The 23,848-nt window shown below is 42.2% G+C and overlaps 1 protein-coding gene across 1 annotated transcript; it reads left to right on the top strand.

Annotated features, from left to right (window-relative positions):
• The first annotated feature begins 4,252 nt into the window (after positions 1-4,252).
• On the top strand, positions 4,253-14,179 carry LOC126787233 (uncharacterized). The gene is given in 6 exon segments (XM_050513149.1): positions 4,253-4,794; positions 4,981-5,313; positions 5,401-5,644; positions 9,530-9,588; positions 9,689-13,494; positions 13,497-14,179. Coding segments are annotated over 6 exon segments (5,667 nt in total).
• The last annotated feature ends 9,669 nt before the right edge of the window (positions 14,180-23,848 follow it).

Genomic DNA, 23,848 nt, shown 5'->3' with positions numbered 1-23,848 from the left:
CATACATCTTGTTTATGTGAATTTGGAGTTGTGATGTATTTGTTGAAGGCTCAATAATGTTATACTTTAGCCTTTGTTCGTTTTCACAATGTTTAAAGTGAAGGATGGGTCCAACATGATGATATTTGGCCCTTGTTTTATGGAGTATGGCGACATAAGGTGGATGTTTTGCTCTGCTAAGTCTTGAGGATGACCTTTGTGATTCCTTTACCTTAAAAAATATATTCATGCCAAGCCTAAGTCTATTACTTTTCTAAAGATTCGCATGATTCTTAAAATGAGTAGCTCTTGATCTGTGGAGTTTGTTTCATGAGTAAGCTTATGGTTTGGGTTCATTTGTGCATATGATTGGTATCTTTCATGAGGTTTTCGATTTCACTATGTTCATAACTCGTGTGTGAAAAGCTTTTAAGCATATGCCATGTTCTTGAGAGAAAAGATTTGGAGTGCATATCCTTTGTGAGTTGAATTTGAACTTGTTTTGAACATGTCGAGCTTAATATCACCTTTGTTTCTGCCATGTCCTTCTTGTTAAACGAAATCTCATGTTTATTAACCATTGAATTCATCATATCTATTTTGATTGAGTGTTATTCTTGATGCTATGAGTTTGAAGATCTCTGAGACAAAATGTTGAAGGCATTAGAATGTTGTGTCGTTAGTGTTTGTTGTATTGTTTTCGTTTTATGTTTTGATTTCCCTTTTTAGTGTTTACTAAGGGACTGGCAAAGTCTAAGTGTGGGGTTGTTGATAGGAGCACATAGTGTGACGTTCTTAATGTATATATGCCCTATTCTTATCCTTTGTTACTTCTTATTTAGTTGTTTTATGTTCATATTTGTCATTTCTATATTCTAAGGAGAGCTATTTCGAATTTGGAATGAATTGATGATGACATTGTGCTAAGTGTTAGAACTCCTTATTGAGCTAGAATTCCTTACTCGACTAGGACTCTACTTTCCTATTTTCATTCTTTCCTATTCCTTAATCGTCGAATTCTTTTCAGGAAAGACAAATCATATTTGGAAATGAAGTAGAGAGGCCGTGATGCATTCCTAGTGAGAAAAGGAAATCATATTCAAGTTGAACAAGGAGAAGAGGAGGCCGGCCTAGCTACCCCTAGTTGGACCAAGAGATGATGCCGTGCAGCCCTTATTGTGATCTCCCTATTGGACTTGGTTTCCTACATCAAGTTGGATTTGGAGTACATGAATCAAAATCCATATCAAAGAAGATTTCAGCTTCCCAATTGGATTCTGTCTCCTAATTGGGACGGCAAGAGGGCTTCATTGACTCCTATATATAGAGGCTCAGCCTCCCCATTTATGGATCATCAACCTTACACACAAACACAAGCCATAGCTCTGTCGAATTCATCCCTCACCCTTCCAAGAAATCCTAAAACCGATTCCACCATTCTCCACCAATCAATAGCCTTCAAGTACGATTGTGAAGAAGGTTTCATCCCCTAGAAGTCACGGCTATACTTTGTGAGATCGCTTGATTGATAAAGTGTAACCATGATTCTCTCTATGTATATTTCGGTTTTTGGTTTTTCTTGTTCTTTGATGAGCATGCGATTTGTGTAAAGCAAACTTGTTTCGATTTAGTCTATGAGATAGTTACTTGTTTCAAATTATATAAAGTATCGATTTTAGTTTTTTAGTTCTATGATTTTAGTTTCTGCCGTGATCTATTCTAGAATGATTTCGAAAGTATCTATGTGTTATGCATACGCTTGTAGCATGATATTTAGATTGTTGGATTTATGACTTATGCTATGAACATGTTTATTCTTTTCTATGTGATTTTCGAAATTGCATGATTGGGGGTTAAGTAGGTGACATGCTTAATGAATTCAATATGCGTGGCTTTGAAGTTGCATGGTAGGATAAGTATGTTAGATTTCGATTAAGACCGCTTGGAATGGATCGAATGTGTTAAGTGTCTATGTGTTTAGGTTACTGCTTAGGACCCTAATTGCATGATCCAACCTTAGTTATTCATGATAGTGTCTCGGCATGACTCTTAAAGGAGGACTAGAACTTGATTTTCGTTAGCTTTGTATGAATTGTTTTGGTGATTGTTTATGTGTTGGTTGGTTGATCACATGTATATATTAGTTTAGGTTTTATTTACTGTTTTTATGATTCAATCCGAAACCTATATCAACTTTTTATATCTTTATGAATTCGTGTTAATTGATGTGATCCTAAGCCCTGGCTGGATCCCCGGTTTGTGAACGATATCCTCTTGCTTTATACTACTAACGATGCTTACAGGGTTAAATATTGATGTCGAGTAATCGAGCAATCATCAAATGGCGCCGTTGCCGGGGATCCATAAAGATGGATCCCAAATCTTTTAATGTCGAATTCATTGTTTATATTGTACATTTGTATATTCTTATCTTATTTTCTTGTAACGTATAGTAATTTTATCTTAGGATGTTGCTTTGATAATTGAGTGAATGATTGTTGTAGGTTGTAAATCGAACGGAATAGGTAAAGTCACTTTTGTTAATATTAGCCTTAACCCCTCATGTTTTCTTCCAAAGTTTTTGCATGAGGTTGAGGGCGGCTTTTATTAACACTTGGAGATTTGTCTAACACCCAAGTTTGTTTCTAGCTGAGTAAGGGGCACGCTCTTTCATTACCCTGGTGCATGGGACCAAAATTGGATCTCAGAGAACTATTGACTGACATACATCTCGGTGATGGAGTCGATAGAGGGCTTTCCCTCCGTAGTTCAACAAATGAGTCCTACCATGTTCACTATCTCTGAATTAGCTATCCGGCCTTCTGAAACAATGATTCAAACTTGTGTCTAGGCATCTAAACTTAGGCCGCACGTCCACCTTGGTTTGCAACTTAGAATCAATCGATCATTTAATTGTTTGAATGACAACTTAAGAGTGTAGAAGTATGCAATTGATTGAAAAACTTTTGTGAAAACCTTTTTGAACGAAACCTTATATGTTTCTTGTATGATTTTTGTATTCTTTTATGCGACGAAGAGTGAGAGAGTTCGACACTCTCATACCACCACCAAAGAAGGCCGTGCCTTCCAAAGACAAGGATGCCGTGTCCTTGTCCCAACTTGATCATGCCGTGCATGACAAATGTAAGTTTTCTAACTCATGTGGATTAGTTTCAACTAATGTTCTTGCTTGTGTACATTCCCCAATAGGTTGAAGCTACCACCAATGTTTAACGGATCCATGGAGTTAATTAATGTGATGACAAGATCAATTCCTAGTTGGATTAGGAGGGGAGTGGCCATGACACTCCTAGTCGAACAAGGAAAGCGGCCGTGTGTCATCAAGAAGGAGATTTCCATCCGGATTGGGATTTCCAAAGTAGAGAGAGATGGATTCCTATGCGAGTTAGGAGAAGGGAAGTTGCTGTGAAAAGAAGTCCTAGTTGAAGTAGGAAAGCCATTGCCGTGTGTCATCAATGGAGAAGTCCCATTCGGATTTGGATTCCAAGTAGGAGTGGGAGAAGGTTTCTATGTCCTTGTAGGTTTCTTTCTACCTTATGGAAAAGGATTGAGATTGCTCTATATATAGAGAGCACGGTTTCAACATAATTGTTCATCCTTTTTCTGAAAATTCACAAGTTCATAAGGAGAGGAAGGCTACCACATTCGGTTCAATCAATTCATAAGAAGACTTTTAAGTGTGCAATGGAGGTGTTTGCGTTTCGTGAAGACAACATGTTTCCAGAGAGGGACAGCCCTGCGTTTCATCTTAGGTGCATTGTGTTGCCGGTTCTAAAGCATAATCATAATCGTATGGAGGTCACATACAAAATTCTGAAGACCATGCCGCTCTTCAGAGGGTTTAAGATTGAGAAAGCTGATGTCCATATATTTATTTTTGAGTCGAAGGTGCAACCTGCTATTCAGTCCATGGAACGTGGAGACTTGGAGTTATTGTATCTTGAGGTGTTTCCCTTGGAGCAATTGGTGGGACAACGCCCTCTAACATTGCGTACACTGTCCCGGAGGAGGGAAAGACTAGTGATTTCGTTTTGAAGAGTGGATTTCTGCACCATTTGCCCAAGTTTCATGGACTTCTAGTGAGGATCCTAATCAACATCTCACCCTGTTCCAATTCAACTGTGAGACTATGTGCCCAAGAGGAGCAGACATTCAGATTGTGAAGATGAGAGCATTTCCTTACTCATTGGAGGACCGTGCTCAGAAATGGTTATTTGAGGTGTCAGCTGGTAGGATCACTTCTTAGACTACCATGGTGAACGAATTCCTGTCTAAATATTTCCCATCTTCAAGACTTACTCACATAAGGAAACAGATTACTGGTATAAAGCAAGGGCTTGATGAGTCATTTTACAACTACTATGAGAGATTCAAGTCTCTTGTAGCATCATGTCCAGCTCTTGGAATAAGGGAAGGTCTATTGCTTCAATACTTTTATGAAGGCCTTCTACAAATGGAAAGAGAGTTCCTTGATTCAGCTGGTGGTGGTTCATTTTTGGACAAGAGCAATGTAGTGGCGAAAGATCTTTTGGAGATGAGAGCAATGAACAACCAACAGTTTGGGACATCTGCAAGTGCTACATGGCAGGTGCATGAGACTCACTCTAGTTCGAACTCTGCTCTAGAGGACAAGGTCGACAAGTTGTCCAAGATGATGAGCCATTTCATGAAGACTAGTAGAGTTCAAGTATGTGGAATATGTACGGATGGGCACCCTACTGATCAGTGTCCTCAAGTTGCTTCATGTGGAGGGTATGAAGAAGTCAATGCCCTTGGTTATCAAGGAGGTCAGAGGTATAATCCATTTTCAAACACCTACAATCCTGGCCTACAATGAGAATGTACTAAGGGCACATCAGAATGCTATGCAATTTGGGCCTCGTCCAGCTGGTTTGTTTAGACCACAAGCTCCACTACTCAATGTACCACCTCCAAACGTGGTTGCTGCTCCAAACTATGATGAAATGTTGAAATCTTTAGCTGCTGGGCAAGTCAGTTGAACACCGTTACGCAAACTTTGGTGGTGGGTCAACAAGCAAATAACAAGGATATTGCAGAGCTGAAAATGCATATGGGCCAGGTAGTGGACTTCATGGGCCGATTTTCTGAGCAAGGGAAGCTGCCGAGTGGTGTCATACCAAACCCAAGGAATGAGCAAGCCCAAGCTATCATGACAAGGAGTGGGCTCGAGCTTAAAGAGAGCCAAAATGTTGTAAAGAAGGCCCATACGGCCCATGACCAAGAAAGTGACGAAATTGCCTTGAAGATTGACTTGGAGAAAGATCCAGCTACCTCCGAGAAGGAGATGGTGCCGTCCCATGATGCACCCAAAGGTACAATTTCTAACTCAAGTGATTTAGTTAAAACTAATCTTGTTTCGTGTGTACCTTTCCCTTCGAGGTTTGCAAAGAGCAAGAAGGATAAATCTGAGGAGGAGGTGTTGGAAGTCTTTAGAAAGGTGGAAGTTAACCTTCCAATGTTGGAGTGTATCAAGCAAATTCCAAAGTATGCTAAATTTCTAAAGGAGCTTTGCACTTCAAGAAGAAAGACTTGGGATGAGAAGGTAGTGAAGATGAATGGGACAGTTTCAGCTGTCATCCAAAAGACGCTACCCCCTAAGATGAAGGACCCGGAAAGTTTCTATGTCCCATGCAAAATTGGTAACACGTTATTTGAAAATGTTATGATTGATCTAGGTGCTTCAATAAATGTTATGCCTTATTATGTTTATCAATCACTAGGATTAGGACCCTTAAAGAATGATAACGTGATTATTCAATTAGCTGATCGATCTAACAAATACCCTAAGGGGTATGTTGAGGATGTCCTTGTGTAGGTCAGTCACTTGATTTTCCCTGCAGAGTTTTATGTGCTAGACATGGAGGTATCACCCTTGGAGACAACTCCATTGCTTTTGGGGAGACCGTTCATGAGAACTGCTAAGACATGTATCGATGTGGCAAATGAGAGTTTATCAATGGAATTTGATGGAGAAGTTATCAGCTTCAACGTTTTTGAGGCTATGAAGTACCTAGTTTCTGACCTTAACTCGTGCTTTTCTATTGATGTTGTTGATTCTATTGCACAGGTTATGTCAGAATCGTTGGAAGCATTGCAATTAGCTATGGAGCAAGGGGCCGGATTTGACAAGCATGGGGACCGTGTCCCAAGAGAGGAGTGGGCTGATCGTGAGCCCAAGATTTTCGAAATTCTTTGTCAGCTTGAAGCTCAACCATACAAAAAGTATCCCTCTTTCTTGTCAATTCCCATTTCCACTAACAAATTGTTACCATCTGTGGTTCAGCCCCCAAAATTAGATATGAAGGAGCTTCCAGATCATTTGAAGTATGTGTCCCTTGGAAAGGATGATACTCTACCAGTTATTGTGTCATCAACGCTGAGTGAGCAGCAGGAAGCTAGATTGATTGATGTGCTTAAGAGAAACAAGACTGCTATTGGATGGTATTTGGCGGATATCAAGGGAATCAGCCCTACAACTTGTGTTCATAGGATACTATTAGAGGATGGCGCCAAGCATACAAGTGATGCTCAGAGGAGATTGCACCCACCAATGATGAAAATCGTGAAAGATGAGGTGATCAAGCAGCTTGATTGTGGAGTGATCTATCTTATCTCGGACAGTCGGTGGATTTCGCCAGTGCAAGTTGTGCCTAAGAAGAGTGGGGTAACTGTCACGACCCGAATCTTTTAGTTTCGTAAATTAGTATTATCGTCGAATTTTTGGCACGTTTGTAACCGAAATCCGATTTTAATATTTTGAAGTTCGGATATCCTCGTAAAAGTGTTTCGTCAAAGAAACGCCAAGTTTCGGAAAGTTACTGTTCACGGGGGAGTTTTTATTTATAGGGAAGGGTAAGTTTCCATTTTTGGAAAGAGGAAAAAAAAAGGGGGAGTGCAGCGATTTTTCCCCGAGACGAACCCCCCCCGACTTGTCACTGTAGCAGCTACGGTTCTCCACCGTCCGACCACTACAGGTCGCCGCACGGGTCTTATCTTGAAGCTTGGAGGGTCGCCGATCGATCTGGGTGGGTAGCACAACCCCTAGCTCCGCTGTTTGGGAGGTACGACGCCGAGAAGGTACGGCTGCCTTCTTTTCTCTTTCGCCGGAACTCGCACGTCCGGCCACCATAGGTAGAACTTCTTAGCTCATCTTGAAGCTTGTGATGTGCACAGCAAACCCTCCAAAATAATTGAACTAATTCGAAAGGTAAGTGATCGAATCGACGAAATTGTTTTTAGGGTTCTTGATTTGGGGGTTTTCATTTATGTTTAATTGGATGATTTAGTGTTGAAATTGGTTGTTTATGTGAACTAGGAAGTTGTTAGGAATGTTAATTGGATCTTGGTTGCGGTAATTAATTCTTTTTGTCTCTGCAACAGGAGGTGAGGAGACTCGAGGCGAGGAAACCTCAGATCGACACTTGGCTTAGCCCGGTTACTGTGAGTGGACTTTTATTTTGAATTAAATGCATCCATGAGTATTTATTTACGTAATTTGGCGTTATACGATTTAATTGCTTTGAAATGATAGTTAATTGTGATGGATATATATATTTATAACGCCTTATTCGATTTAATTGAAAATTGTGGATTTTATTTAGGAATGGGGTTTCTCGAAATTTATGATATTTGTATTTTGAGATTTATACGTACGGCTTGGGTACGGCGGAGGAAAATTTGCAGAAATCAACGTCGTTGGTGGAGCTCCGGCGTGGTGTGAGAGAGAGCGTCGACCTCGGGGTCGCCTGTGCGGGGTGGTGCGACGCCTCCTAGACCGGCGGTGAGGGCCACGTCTCCCTGAGGAGGGAGATCGGTGGTGAAGCCGAGTGGAAGAGGGAGAGAGCTCGGGGAGGAAGAGAGAAAAGAGAGAAAGAAAAAGAGGGGGGGCGGAGAGAAAAGAGAGAGAAGGGTTTCCTGAAATGGAAACCTTAATCACACAATTATCCTATTTATACTTGTTTTCAAAAACGGAAACTAACTTCCGACATTAATAACTTTCACCTCCGACATCCGATTCGAACGCGTCACATGTCCACGCACTCGTATCGACGAGCTCTACAACTTTCGTGAAGGAAGTTTTCGCAACCGAGCGACGGAATAAAAGTCGATATATACGTTGCGGAACGTAACGTTTTTCTAATTAAACGTTCCTAGAACGTTTCCGTTTCTCGTTTCACAACGTCGCAACCGATCACATTCATTCTAATTACATTTCACAACTTCATAGAATTTATATCAAACCAAAATATTGTTTGAAAAAAAAATAGGGTTATTACACCGGTATCCTCTCTTTTAATTATTTAAAGGGGGCACGATCAACGGAATCATATCCATTCTTAATCCGGTATCCTCTCCTTGAGGCTTATAAGGGAGGTATGATCAACGGATAAGAATACTGTGCTTTTTTCGGTGTTTACACTCATTTGTTATCCTGTGACTAGCGGGGCTAGTGCACTTATTTATTTTCTGAGGCCATACCGGGAGATGATTACGCTAGCATATGAGTTGATGATTCCGCCTGAGAGGCGATGCCGCCCGGGGGGCGAGGGTTTTAGCCGGCACTGACATGACGACTCAATACCCTCTCCGTGAACGTGACGTGATGATATTGAGCACTTGAGATTTGACACACATATATATATATATATTCTGGCCCGAGGGGCATTTGGTACGGCATTCCTGATTCCATATTGACTAGCGAGGCTAGTCAATCCATTTATTGATATTTATGATTCTTTTTGACTAGCGGGGCTAGTCCACTTTTCCGATTCAGTTTCAGTAAGATTATTCGACTAGCGGGGCTAGTCGGCTTTCTATTAATAATCTCAAGGAGATTATGTGACTAGCGGGGTCTAGTCCGAGTTTTATGAGTATATCTACATTTATATTTTTGAAAGCTTTGATTAAAGTGTGCATGCATTGAATTCGGTTTTATAAAAAGGAAAATGGGGAAGTATAAATATTATTATTTATTTATTGATGTTGATTTTGTCCACTCACTCTAACGTATTTGGTTTAATGCTTTCTCCTGGGCCGTTCGTTTTAAATGCCCAGTTCGCAGGCTTACAGACGTTCTATAGCTACCGTGAGGCAGCGTTCCTTTCCGCCGACTGCCAGACTGTAGGTTACCTGTTTAGCCTACAAGTCGTCTATTTTCTTTTATGACATTTAGTTGCTCTGATACTCTGAATTTGTTTGGATGATTTTCTGATGTTTAAGAGGTTGGATTTAAGTTGTATAACTAAGATGAATTAATTGTTGTGGAAGTTGAATATTGTTGGTTATTGTTAGAAGTGCAGTTTTCTTGCAGGTTAGGTTGGCTACTTTCAAGGGAGGCTATGCCAAAATTTTTCTGGATAGGCCCCTTTGTCAGTAGTCCTCACACGACCTATCCTAAGTATTAGGTTATATTTTTAGGTGGGTCGTGTTAGTTGGTATCAGAGCTTAGGGTCCCTTCTTACGTTTCCGTTGTGTTACTCTTTTGTTAGTGACACTTAGTAATTTTCAGGGATGGATGTGTGGCAATCCCTCATTATTCGTGATTGCTAACTCTGATTTGATCCACAGGTACTAGTATGCCTCCGCGTAGGTGACCTGTGAACCGTCCCGAGGAGGGGGAAGGTAGTAATGTAGGCGGATTGCTTGGCACTTTTGAGCGCCTTCTTAGGCGAGTCTCGGACCGGATGCCTGGCCACCACACGGGGGTTAGAAGGAAAGATGTTGTGGAAGCAGGAACTTATGAGTTTCAGGGAAGTCAAGGTGCTATGGATACTCATGAGTGGATATCTCGCATGGAGAGGGCATTTGTTGATGCCGGGGTTCTTTTGAACCAAAGGGTGAGCATGGCAGTGACTTTTCTAGACAGGACTCCTTACCATTGGTGGAGTGGTGTTAGGGTTGAGCACGGGAACGATGGTGTGATGACCTGGGAGCAGTTTAAGACCTATTTCTTTGCTCAGTTCTTTGGCCAGGCTCATCACCATCGGTTGCAGCAGGAATTTCTGAGTTTGAGTAAAGGTGACAGAGAGAGTGTGATAGAGTTTGAGCTGAGGTTTACTACTATGGCCTATCATCTTCCCCACCTGTTTCAGGACGAGGCAAGCAAGATTGCGATGTTTATTGAGGGATTGGGAGAAGTTTATGCTGATAGGATAACCGGTAATGTTTACCCTACTTTTCTTCAGGCAGTGACTACAGCTATGAATATTGAGACTAGGTTGGCTTCAAGTGGCAGACCTCGTGAGTATGGCGGTCCTAGCCAGGGTCATTCTAAGAGGGCTACATCCTCATCAGGTTCAGGGTCCTCGGCGGGGAGTGTTGGTAGTTCTGGTTCCACAGCCCATCCCCGGGGGAGAGGTCATGGGAGGTTGGTTAGTGGGCTATCGGGTAGACGCTCTTTTAGTCATTCCCGGAACAGTACGGGAGGATATGGTGGAAATGGTGGACTGTCAGCCAGGCGATCTTTCTGCCACTCTCAAAATAGTGGGGGAGGATTTGTTGGTAATAGTGGGAGTCAGTCCTTCCAGTCAGGACAGTTTCAGTCCACAGGTTGTTTTCAGTGCGGGCAGCATGGCCATTTAAAAAGGGATTGCCCGCAGTTGTCTCGAGGGATGGCACCTCCTTCTCAACAGTCTTTTGGTCAGATGTCAGGTGGTGCATCTAGCAGTGGTACTCGAGCCAGTTCCGCTACTAGGGGTGGTGTACAGCAGGGTCGGGGCCAGAGAGGGCGCCCTATGACTCATGCCAGACTGCACGCTATGACTCGACGTGACGGTCGCACTTCACCGGATGTCATCATTGGTACGTTAATTATTTTTGGTCAGCCTGCTTTTACTTTAATTGATCCTGGTGCTATACATTCGTTTATGTCTAGTAGATTTGCACTGCACGCTAATGTGCCGTCCTCACCACTTCTGGGTGAATGGTATGTGGCTTTACCCTCGGGCGAGATGATGAAGATTCAGTGGGTGTTTAAGGGTTGTGGGGTGTGGATAAGTGAACAGTGTCTACTAGCGGATCTTATTCCATTAGAAATTGTGGAGTTTGATGTAATCCTGGGGATGGATTTCTTGGAAGTCCATAGAGCGTTGGTAGATTGTTTTCGTAAGTTGGTGGTATTCAATAGCCCTGGATTGACTGAAATCTCTTTTCATGGGGAAATGAGCACTATTCCACATTGTATAATCTCAGCGGTTGCTACCAGAAAACTATTGGACAAGGGATTTCAGGCATTTTTAGGACATGTTGTGAATACTAAAGTGCATACCCTGGAGATAGGGGATATTCCCGTAGTAAGCGATTTTGTTGATATTTTCCCTGATGAGTCACCTGGTTTGCCTCCTGTAAGGGATATAGACTTCACGATTGAGCTACTTCCACTAACGGCTCCCATTTCCCAAGCACCTTACAGGATGGCTCCTGCAGAATTAAGGGAGTTAAAGACTCAACTACATGAATTAGTAGATAAGGGATTCATCCCACCTAGTTTGTCGCCATGGGGTGCCCCGGTGTTGTTCGTTAAGAAGAAGGATGGCACCTTGAGGCTATGTATTGATTATCGGAAGTTGAATCATGTGACGGTGAAAAATAGGTATCCCTTGCCACGTATTGATGATCTGTTTGACCAATTGAGGGGAGCTACAGTTTTCTCTAAGATTGATTTGTGGTCAGGGTACCATCAGTTGCGCATTAGGGATTCAGACATAGCCAAAACTGCTTTTCGGTCCCGTTACAGACATTATGAGTTTGTGGTGATGCCGTTTGGTTTGACCAATGCACTTGCTGCTTTCATGGATCTTATGAATCGGGTGTTTCGGTCCTATCTTGACCGTTTTGTGATCGTGTTCATCGATGATATTTTGGTCTATTCGAAGAGTTTAAAATTGCATGCCAAACACTTAAGGTTAGTCCTTCAAACCTTGAGGGATGCGCAACTCTATGCAAAATTTAGCAAGTGTGAATTTTGGCTTGAGAGTGTGGGATTTTTGGGTCATATTGTGTCAGCTAGCGGGATTAGTGTGGATCCCCATAAGGTGGAAGCAGTTTCCAAGTGGGAAAGACCTACTAGTGTGATTGAGATCCGGAGTTTCTTGGGTTTGGCAGGCTATTATCGGCGTTTTGTTCAAGATTTTTCCAGGATAGCGGGTCCTCTCACCAAATTGACCCGAAAGGGGCTGAAGTTTGTTTGGTCTGACGAATGTGAGCAAAGTTTTCAAGAACTGAAAAATCGTTTAACTTGTGCTCCTGTCTTAGCATTACCTGATGATAGTGGCGAGTATGTGATCTTCAGTGATGCTTTTAGACAAGGATTGGGATGTGTGCTGATGCAACATGGTAACGTAATTGCTTACGCTTCCCGACAGTTGAAATCTCATGACTTGGAACTTGCTGCAGTGGTGTTATCACTCAAGTTGTGGAGACACTATCTTTATGGGGCAAAGTGTCAAATATTTACTAATCACAAGAGTCTCTGGTATGTGTTCACCCAAAAACAATTAAATTTGAGGCAAAGGAGGTGGATGGAGCTGATTAAAGATTATGACTGTACTATTGAGTACCATCCAGGGAAGGCTAATGTTGTGGCGGATGCTCTTAGCCGCAAGCCATCAGCTAACTTGTCACATTTGAGGATGGTTCGGGTTCCTCTTCTATTTGAGTTACGGGCTACTGGTGTTGACTTGTCTGTTTACGACGTAAGAGCTTTGATAGCTAGTTTCCACGTAAGGCCAGTGTTGATTGACAAGGTACGGGAAGCACAACTCCAGGATCCCTCTATTTGCCGGTTGAGAGAGCGAGTATTGGGTGGTTTGCAAGGAAATTTCTGGGTTAGGAAGGATGGGACATTAATGTTTCAAAATAGGTTGTGTGTACCTAAAAGAAATGAAGGGCTTAAGCAGGAGAGTTTAGAGGAAGGTCACAGTTATGCTTATGCCATGCATCCAGGAAATACGAAGATGTACCGAACCCTTAAGGAGCATTATTGGTGGCCTAATATGAAGAGAGAGATTGTAGCTTATGTGAGTAGGTGCCTGATTTGTCAACAAGTGAAGGCTGAGAGACAGAACCCAGCAGGGTTGCTACAGCCTTTGGAAATTCCGGTGTGGAAGTGGGATCACATCACCATGGACTTTGTCTTTGGGCTACCCCGTACGCGGAGTGGACATGATGGCATTTGGGTGATTGTGGATAGACTCACTAAGTCCGCACACTTTTTGCCGGTGAATAAGAAATCCAACTTAGAGAAATTGGTGGGTTTGTATGTGGATGAGATTGTACGACTTCATGGTGTGCCTGAATCCATTGTATCTGATCGAGACCCACGTTTTGCTTCCAGATTTTGGAGAGGATTAAAAACAGCATTGGGAACTCAACTGAAATTCGGCACGGCTTTTCATCCTCAAACTCATGGACAGTCAGAAAGGACCATTCAGACCCTAGAAGATATGTTGAGATCTTGTGCAATGCAGTTCGGGGGACTTGGGATGAGAAGCTATTATTGATGGAATTTTCTTACAACAATAGTTATCATTCGAGTATTGGAATGGCCCCTTATGAAGCCTTATATGGGAGGCAGTGTCGCACGCCTTTATGTTGGAATGAAGTGGGAGAAAGAGAGTTTGATGGACCAGATGTTATTTTTAATACAAATGTGGATATCACAGTGATACGAGATAGACTAAAGACAGCACAAAGCAGATAGAAGAGTTATGCAGATAACCGTAGGAGAGATTTGGAGTTCAAAGTAGGCAACCGATTCCTGAAGCTTTCACCTTGGAAAGGTGTGGTTCGATTTGGAAAGCGTGGGAAGTTGAGCCCAAGATACATCGGTCCTTATGTGGTCATGGAGCAGGTAGGCCTAGTGGCTTACCGATTAGACCTACCTCCTGAGTTATCTAGAATTCATGATGTGTTTCATGTGCCTATGATGCGGAGGTATGTTGCAGACCCTTCTCATGTATTGCAAGAATAACCCGTTAGTCTGAAGAAGGACTTGACTTATGTGGAAGAACCAATCCAAATTCTTGATCGGAAGGAGCAAGTGTTGAGAAATAAGACCATTCCGTTGGTTAAGGTCTTGTGGACGAGTCACAAATTGGAAGAGGCTACTTGGGAGCCGGAGCATCAATTCAGGCAATAGTACCCCCATCTATTTCAATAGCAGGTATTTAATTTCGAGGACGAAATGTTATTAAGTGGGAGAGAATTGTCACGACCCGAATCTTTTAGTTTCGTAAATTAGTATTATCGTTCGGATTTTTGGCACGTTCGTAACCGAAATCCGATTTTAATATTTTGAAGTTCGGATATCCTCGTAAAAGTGTTTCGTCGAAGAAACGCCAATTTCGGAAGTTACTGTTCACAGGGGAGTTTTTATATATAGGGAAGGGTAAGTTTTCATTTTTGGAAAGAGGAAAAAAAAAGGGGGAGTGCAGCGATTTTTTTCCCGAGCCGAACCCCCCCTGACTTGTCACTGTAGCAGCGACGGTTCTCCGCCGTCCGGCCACTGCAAGTCGCCGCACTGGTCTCATCTTGAAGCTTGGAGGGTCGTCGATCGATCTGGGTGGGTAGCACAACCCTTAGCTCCGCCGTTTGGGAGGTACGACGCCGAGAAGGTACGGCTGCCTTCTTTTCTCTTTCGCCGGAACTCGCACGTCCGGTCACCATAGGTAGAACTTCTTAGGTCATCTTGAAGCTTGTGATGTGCGCAGAAAACCCTCCAAAAGAATTGAACTAATTCGAAGGGTAAGTGATCGAATCGACGAAATTGATTTTAGGGTTCTTGATTTGGGGGTTTTTGATTTCTGTTTAATTGGATGATTTAGAGTTGAATTGATTGTTTATGTGAGCTAGGAAGTTGTTAGGAATGTTAATTGGATTGTGGTGGTGAATTTTGGTAGCCATTGGTGGTGGTCGGATTTTGGCCGGCCGGCCGCCACTTGCTGCGGCGCTAGGGGCGGCTGCCACCATGCCGGAGAGTTTCTGATGGCGTTTTTAAGCCTTATGATGGTTGAGGATGTTGTAGGAATATTTGTGGAATTTTTGGAGGAGTTGTGGGATAGTTTGGGCGTTTATATTCCGTATTTTATCCGTATTTAGGTTGTGGTTCGACCCGTGAATTGGGGAACTCGCGGTATTAGGATGTTAGAATATTGTGGAGAATGTACGGAGGTTGTTAGTGGAGTTGAGGAATTTTTGGCGTAAGCGTTAACGGTTTTGGGCGAGTGAGGGTTATTGTTTTCGTTTATTAAATATTACTGGCTTGCGGTAATTAATTCTTTTTGTCTCTGCAACAGGAGGTGAGGAGACTCGAGGCGAGGAAACCTCAAATCGACCCTCGGCTTAGCCCGGTTACTATGAGTGGACTTTTATTTTGAATTAAATGCATGCATGAGTATTTATTTACGTAATTTGGGTTATACGATTTAATTGCTTTGAAATGATAGTTAATTGTCTTGGATATATATATTTATAACGCCTTATTCTATTTAATTGAAAATTGTGGATTTTATTCGGGAATGGGGTTTCTCGAAATTTGTGATATTTGTATTTTGAGATTTATACGTACGGTGGGGGGATCGTACCTGTTCTATCTATTCTTAATCCAATATCCTTTCCTTTAATTATTTAAAGGAGGTATGATCAACGGATAAGAATGATTTTATTTTATTCCGGTATCCTCTCCTTTAATTATTTAAAGGGGGCACGATCAACGGAATCATATCCATTCTTAATCCGGTATCCTCTCCTTGAGTCTTATAAGGGAGGTATGATCAACGGATAAGAATACTGTGCTTTTTTTCGGTGTTTACACTCATTTGTTATCCTGTGACTAGCGGGGCTAGTGCACTTTTTTATTTTCTGAGGCCATACCGGGAGATGATTATGCTAGCATATGAGTTGATGATTCCGCCTGAGAGGCGATGCCGCCCGGGGGGCGAGGGATTTAGCCGGCACTAACATGACAATTCAATACCCTCTCCGTGAATGTGACGTGACGGTATTGAGCACTTGAGATTTGACACATATATATATATTCTGGCCCGAGGGGCATTTGGTATGGCATTCCTGATTCCATATTGACTAGCGAGGCTAGTCAATCCATTTATTGATATTTATGATTCTTTTTGACTAGCGGGGCTAGTCCACTTTTCCGATTCAGTTTCAGTAAGATTATTTGACTAGCGGGACTAGTTGGCTTTCTATTAATAATCTCAAGGAGATTATGTGACTAGCGGGGTCTAGTCCGAGTTTTATGAGTATATCTACATTTATATTTTTGAAAGCTTTAATTAAAGCGTGCATGCATTGAATTCGGTTTTATAAAAAGGAAAATGGGGAAGTATAAATATTATTATTTATTTATTGATGTTTATTTTGTCCACTCACTCTATCGTATTTGTTTTAATGCTTTCCCCTGGGCCCTTCGTTTTAAATGCCCAGTTCGCAGGCTTACAGACGTTCTATAGCTACCGTGAGGCAGCGTTCCCTTCCGCAGACTGCCAGACTGTAGGTTACTTGTTTAGCCTACAAGTCGTCTATTTTCTTTTATGACGTTTAGTTGCTCTGATACTCTGAATTTGTTTGGATGATTTTCTGATGTTTAAGAGGTTGGATTTAAGTTGTATAACTAAGATGAATTAATTGTTGTGGAAGTTGAATACTGTTGGTTATTGTTAGAAGTGCAGTTTTCTTGCAGGTTGGGTTGGCTACTTTCAAGGGAGGCTATGCCGAAATTTTTCTGGATAGGCCCCTTTGTCAGTAGTCCCCGCACGACCTATCTTAGGTATGAGGTTATATTTTGGGGTGGGTCGTGTCAGTAACTGTTGTGAAAAATGAGGCAAATGAGTTAGTACCCCAGAGATTGGTGACCGGTCATAGGATGTGTATTGATTATAGGAAGCTCAATGCTACAACATGCAAAGATCACATGCCTTTGCCATTCATGGATCAGATGTTGGAAAGATTAGCTGGGCACGAGTTCTTTTGTTTTCTAGATGGGTATAGTGGCTAGAACCAAATATGCATTCATCCGGAAGATCAAGAGAAGACGACATTTACATGTCCATTTGACACTTTTGCCTATGGACGCATGCCCTTTGGGTTGTGCAACGCACCAGGTACATTTCAGCGATGTATGCTTGCTATTTTCTCTGACTTTATCGAAAATATCATTGAGGTCTTTATGGATGATTTTAGTGTTTATGGAAAAGACTTTGATGCATGCTTAGAGAACTTAGAGTTAATATTCAAAAGGTGTGTAGAAACTAACCTTGTGCTTAATTGGGAAAAATACCATTTCATGGTTAATCAAGGGATAGTTTTAGGACATAGCTTTTTCACACTCTACACTATCTGCATGTATGACAGCTTCTTCATAGGTAGTAGGAATTTTTTCTTCAGTAACTGGAAGTGCATAAGTCACCATATCACTTAGCCAAGCTGGCTTTCGAGCGTTTATTTTTTTCTTTGTAGTTGCAATAGGTCCACCTTGCTGTGTAGGCTCTTGGGTTGGAGCCTCTGCTTCAATACTTATGTCCTCATTAATTGAATCATCTGAATCAACTGTAAGACTCACTGGATCAACTAGAGCTTCATCACCATTTTCCTTGAACTCCACCTGCTTCAAACTCTCTATGGTCATTCTCTGCTCTTGAGAATCTTTCTGCTTCTTCTGATTAACCATAACAGCCTCATCAAATGTCAAGTCTTTGCATCTTTCAACAAACCTTGCTTCACCAATTCCTGCATTGCTTTCTCACCAGCAACGCATATGCCATAATCTGGTAGTGTCTGCATCATCATCTGTAGTCTCAGATATTGCTGTTTCACCTGTCCCTCTACTTCTTTGTAGAAAAAAAAAAGTTCTTACACTTTTCACCTCTCATCACCACAAGTGAACCAGAGACAACTTTAGCAACACTATTTTAAAGTGTAACTGTGTAACCATTTGAATATAAAGTTCCAAAACAGATAAGATTTTTCTTCAACTTCGGAACATACCGAACATTTGTTAACTCTCTGACTCCTCCATTATGCATCTTGAGACGAATTGTGCCAATCCCTTGTGTTCTACAAGGACTGTTATCTCCCATCAATACTACTTTACCATTCAATTCCTTGAAAGTAGAGAACCACTCCCTGTTAGGACACATATGATGAAAACAACCTACATCCATGATACACTTCTCAGAATAGCCAACTGCAGATGAACTAGCCAAAGCAAACTCAATCTCATCTTCTTCAAAATCTTCAAAGACTGATGAACAACTCAATGCAAAATCAAAGTCTTCATCATCACCATCTCTGACAACATTCACTTCAGAACCTTTTTTGTCTCTAGTCTTCATCTTGGGACAATCTTTCTTCCAATACGCAACAAAAGGCACACTCATCTTTTGCAGGGAATTGACCTCTTGACTTGGAACAAAATTTACCTCTTTTTTCACTGGGGTTCCTCTCATGAGTTCTACCCCTTACTACAAGTGCTTCACCTGACACATTCGCATTTTGTAATTGCTTCTCTTTCTTTCGACACTCAATATTCACCAATGCATTACACACATCATCAAATTCCACATCATTCTTTCCATGCAACAAAGTTGTAATCAAATGTTCATACTCGTCAGGAAGAGAATTTAGCAAAGACAAAGCTTTATCCTCATCAGAAATTCTCACATCTAAATTAGCCAAATCCGCAAGTATCTTATTGAAATCAGTTTTGTGTTCAATCATAGAAATACCTTGCCGAAAATGAAACCGAAAGAGCCGTCTCTTTAGGTGAAACCTATTTTCAGCACTCTTGAGCATACCGGTCTTCCAATTTCTTCCACAAAACTTTCGCCGAAGTCTCATGCATAACAGAAAATTTATGTTTATGAGCAAGTAACAATCTGCTAGAACCACAAGCCCACTTATTAATCAGCGCCCACTACCTTTCCAATAACGCTTACGCTTCGCTTTCTCCTGCACCCACGAGGGGATTGATTGATCATAAAATAGATTGGTGAGCTGCTACTTGATGAACCGCTGCTGCCGCCCTTCAATCGCCGAGAGTTTCGCTAAGAACGTTCAAAGCTCACTCTAAAGGGAAGAGTTAGCCGAATTTCCAGTAAGCCATGAAGAGAATTCCTCTTATCCGTTTTAAGTCGAACCTTACAAAAAGTATATTTGACAGACATATAAATGAATGTCATCAAAAAATGCCGGGAAAGCTTGCGCAAAGCGGATTTCAACAACTCACCTAAATTCTGCTTACCCAAAACCTATTCGAACAGGAGACTAGCCCGGCGCATGCCCACCAGGCTGGTTTTTAAGCTCAGTCGGGGACACCTATTGAAGGTAGCTACGTGAAATAACAATGGACCAACCTTACCATATGGTAAAATCCACAACTAGGAGAATCTAGAGCTAACTGGAGTTCTGTTCCATCCTTTGATAGAGTCACACACCTATTTGAGTGAAATCATTTGGGTGAAGCTTGTGAACTGAACACCTATTAAAATTCAGCTTTTCGAGACAGATAATTGAATGAAGCTTGGAATGAATTAATTAATAAATGAAATATCCAGTAGCAAAGCAATGAGAATACCTTGATAAGAATTCATCCCTCCACTGTCTACTAGAAGGCGGTCGTACCAGATTGAAGGTGCAGATGAAGAAGACGGTGCTCTTAACTCGAAAGGTGGAAGTCACAAAAGAATCATAGCTCTATGGATTGTCTCTCATCCCAGCCTTACCCAAACCATGTCCATCCTGATAGGACTCTCCCAAGGTAGCCTCACCTCAAACCCTGGCGTCCATCCACCAATGCTCCTTAATTAGGATCTGCTACGCTCCTATGTAACTCATCTATATGACTCTGCCATGTGCAAGAGATTCGACCAGCATCGAGAACTTCTGAAATATAGTTACTTGTTCTCATCCCGGTTAGCTGTTTAGACCGAGAGAAGAGGAGACCAGTAAACTAGTCTAAGGCTTGGGAACGGGTTATGAGATTTAGCAGTTGAGACGGTCTAGGCACACGTTCAATAAGGCAGCATTTTCAGCAAGGAGTTCCAATCATTCAAACAAGATACATAAGGTGTGGGATACTTTCTATGTATGCCCTTCCGTCAAGTCTTTCTTTATTTATTGCGGGGTGGAAATAAGCGATGAAGGTATAAGATAGAGGCGCATAGCTATTAAATTATTCAAAAGCTCACTAGTAGTCGCTTAAGGCAAGAGGGAGGCACCGTAAGCCCACGTTGCGAGTAGCATCTCAGTGAGTCGGATGAATGGATGGTTCCGTCCCCGGACTAAGATTCTTCCTCCAAACCTTCACAAAAGTTAGGATTTGAAAGTCCCGCTTAGAATTGTTGTGTCTTAAAAGAAGCATCAGAATGGATGGGCAGAGATAGAGTCTATCTTCCCTTTCACCAAATGCTAAATAAGGGCATTTAACCTGCTTTAATCACGGGATTCCCATGGGGTTAGAACGGTTTGGAAAGGGCTTCTGACCACATTCCAACAAAACTTATTGAATTCCAATAGACTTCTTGTAACGAGAGTGAAAGAAAAAGATGACCCCCCTTCGGCTCCCCCGGTTGACAAAAGTTATTGGGTCCAAGAAAGCAAGCCGGGAAGGCATAGAGTCGACGTGAAATCCCGGCCCCATCTAAGAGCCTAGCAGTAGCTGTCTATATTGCGACAAAGAGAGCTTCCAACAAGGAAGGCTCAATAATCCCACCTCGTGCCGGAACGTCATCAGTCCCAGAGCCTATTTGATGTGTCCTCTTCTGATTCAACCTCGTACAACAACTATGGCAGCCAAGAGCGCTGCTTATTCCCCTTCTCATGTCTTAAATTTTTGAGTTTGCATCCGTTGTTGATCGATTAGTTCCTGTTGAGGAAGAATTAGTAACATCCACTGAAGGCATAATCTGATCTAGGACTAGGACCTGGCCCTGTGTGTGCATTTATTGGAATATTTCCTAGCACTTTTTTCGGATCTCTAGAAACATACAGATTTTAGGATCTTCTATATCATATAGGTTGAACCGAGTCGGAGACTTAGCCTGATATTGCCAACCACTTCCGCCGGGAAGAGATGCTCATGTAACTGATTCACAGGGACAAGGAAAGCAATTCTATGGCCACTCGGCGCTTCCGGGGAATGCTTTTTATGGTTTGGGGCGAAGAAATATGTGTTTTCTTAGGAGAGTTCATCTTGTTCAAGATTTGGCCATAACATCTGAGAATGTGTATACCGTCAGGAGTACATGACCGCGGAACCGCCCAATTATTTTTCTTTTATCAATACTATATTCGCATGGCTTAGAATCTACTCTACTTACCAATAGGGATATTCTGATGGGACCGAGGAATCGGAGTTATCTCCTTTCTTTAGGGAGGATTGAGAAAGTACACCTCCCGGAGCTATTTGATCAAGTGCCGAGCTGCTTTCGTTCTTTCTACTTGATTGACTTGAGCCTTCCTTAAAGCCTTTTCCATCTCTTTTTTTCCATAATAGACCGAGGCCGAGCCAAGAGCTATATCTGTATAGCAAAAATTCCCCTAGGCATTCTCCCGGCATCTCATACCACACATGCTCCAACAGAAAGAAAGGCCAATGCCGCTACGGCTGCTGTGGGACCCAATCATAGTGCTACTACTACTGTGATATAAGCGCTTCAACCTCCGCCACTCTTCCTCTCCTGTCTCAGAAGTTTCTTCACCCAATTCGACCTCCTTCTCCCTTACCTCCGGATGGTCTTATCGCCCAATCTCCTGAACTGATCGTGCCCCTACTGAAGTGGTTGACGACCCTTTAGTGCGATAGTGCGAATTAGAAAATGTGTTATCTTTGACCGGTACATAAGAGCATAGGAGCTTAGTTCACAAGATCGGTCCCATCCATCCTAATCCCGGTTGACGATGTGGTCTTTCTTCTACTTGCTTTAGTTTCATGTTGCCTTGCTTGCCATAGCCTTTATATGATCGGGTTTGCCCACTGTTTCATCTGCAACGAAGATTATTCTTGCAACCGATAGATGACAAGTTCCTTGATTCTTACAAGAAGAAGTTGTAATAAAGAAATTGAATTTTAAAAGAAAAGGCAAAGGCTACGAACCTTTGAAACTAGGAATTTCTTATTCATTGGTAGCAGTCTTAGTGGATGGGACATTGATCCAATCTTCTGTGTCAATTGATCTTCTGGACATTCAAAAGTCCTTTCTAGCGGATTTGTCCAAGGATTCGAGAACAACCCCATCAAAGTTGCTTCGGATCTCTCTGCTCGTGGGAATGGTCATATGTGCCAATAGGCATCAAGATCGATCCTTTACAAAAAGCCTATTCTATTCCGAAAGGCTAACAGCGGATTCTTACAAGCTATTCTTTCAATATGCGTAGTCATAATATGTGTGGTAATATAACCCATTGAATGTCCTGAAGTCTTGTCCACCAGAACATCGATGTGGGGTAGCGGGAAATTCTCTTTGGGACTCGCTCGGTTGGTTAATTGTACTTCCAAGGGACAGCTTTCTTACTATGGTATGAAAACTTTCCAGGAACTTTCATTTTTACCGGCCTAGGAAAAACACCGCATTACGTTTTCAAGGGCTTTAAATGACCTTCTTTTGATGGGCAAGCCCTTTCGGTTAGTGTCAGCATGCCGTCTTATTTCTCTTCGGACTGCCAAGGAGAGGCGGAATATCGACCAACGGGAGAGGAGCGAAGCAACTCGACTGAAAGGAGAGGAACATCTCAGTAGCCGAAGAATCCTCTTGTAAGCCAACGATACAAGATAATCCGCCGCACGATCGGCATTTCTGCTGATCCAAAACCAGCTAATTGAAGAAAAAGAAGGTAGTAAGAAATGAAGATGATGAAGAAAAGGAGTTGTAGACCAATCATTGAAATGAAGATGACCCAGAGATAGCATGAATGAGCGATTGCAAATCCGACTCAAAAGTGAACACTGGGAGCTGAAGGTCAGCAGCCAAATTAAGGCCTGCACAAATGGCCATGGCTTCTGCAGCAGTAGCTGATAGGGCAGAGGGAGCGGTGCGGGAAAGAACAAAGACCAACGGGGCCACACTGAGAGACGGGGGGAGCTGAGTCTAAATTTTCAAGTTCAAGTGGCGTGGAGAAGAGAACTACCAACGTAAGAGACACGTTGCATCCTCCAAGCCTGCCCCTTCAACCGGTGCATTCATGCCAAGGCCGTTTTATCCCACAGGCTACTGACTTAAACCTTTAACCTGCTTCCTATGTAATGGACCTCATAGGGTAAATGACTGCCCACATAAAAGCTCTCTATCTGCTCTACAAGCTGCTATACAGAGAAGGAAGCAAGTGAAGGTCTAGGATGAAGAGTCTAGCCACATAGGAGCTTTGAGATTCTTGGGAGCTGTTGAGAAGCAAGTCAAGGCGCCGAAAGAATCACAAGAGAAAGGACTTTAACCGGCAAAGATGCCTATCTTGATATTTTGACTGCCCTTCCAGCTCTTCTTGTTCGATACCGCTTCCCCTCCTTGTAAATATCCTCTCTTACCGCTCTTATAGATCAATCGGTCGAGCTGTATCGGTCAACTGTAGGAAACTGGCCAATTTCTGTCAATGGTATAAACCACGAATCTTTTGTTTGCTTTATTTACAGCTGGCCTGGTCTTACTTAAATAGGAGTTCGCTAGCTCAATCAGTGCGCTGGAGTTCCGTCCTTTAAGCCAAGGAAGCGCTCTTCGGGCTGAGGTCCAATTTCTCTCGTAGACTTTTTGTAGAAAGAAATATTCAATCACAATTAACCAATCATTTTATGAATATAATAATAAAGAAAGATGAGGTGGTT

This window comes from Argentina anserina, chromosome 3 (genome assembly GCF_933775445.1).
Source record: "Argentina anserina chromosome 3, drPotAnse1.1, whole genome shotgun sequence".
NCBI lineage: Eukaryota > Viridiplantae > Streptophyta > Magnoliopsida > Rosales > Rosaceae > Argentina > Argentina anserina.
The sequence above is the reverse complement of the archived record's forward strand: the minus strand, read 5'-3'. Positions and strand labels throughout refer to the sequence as shown.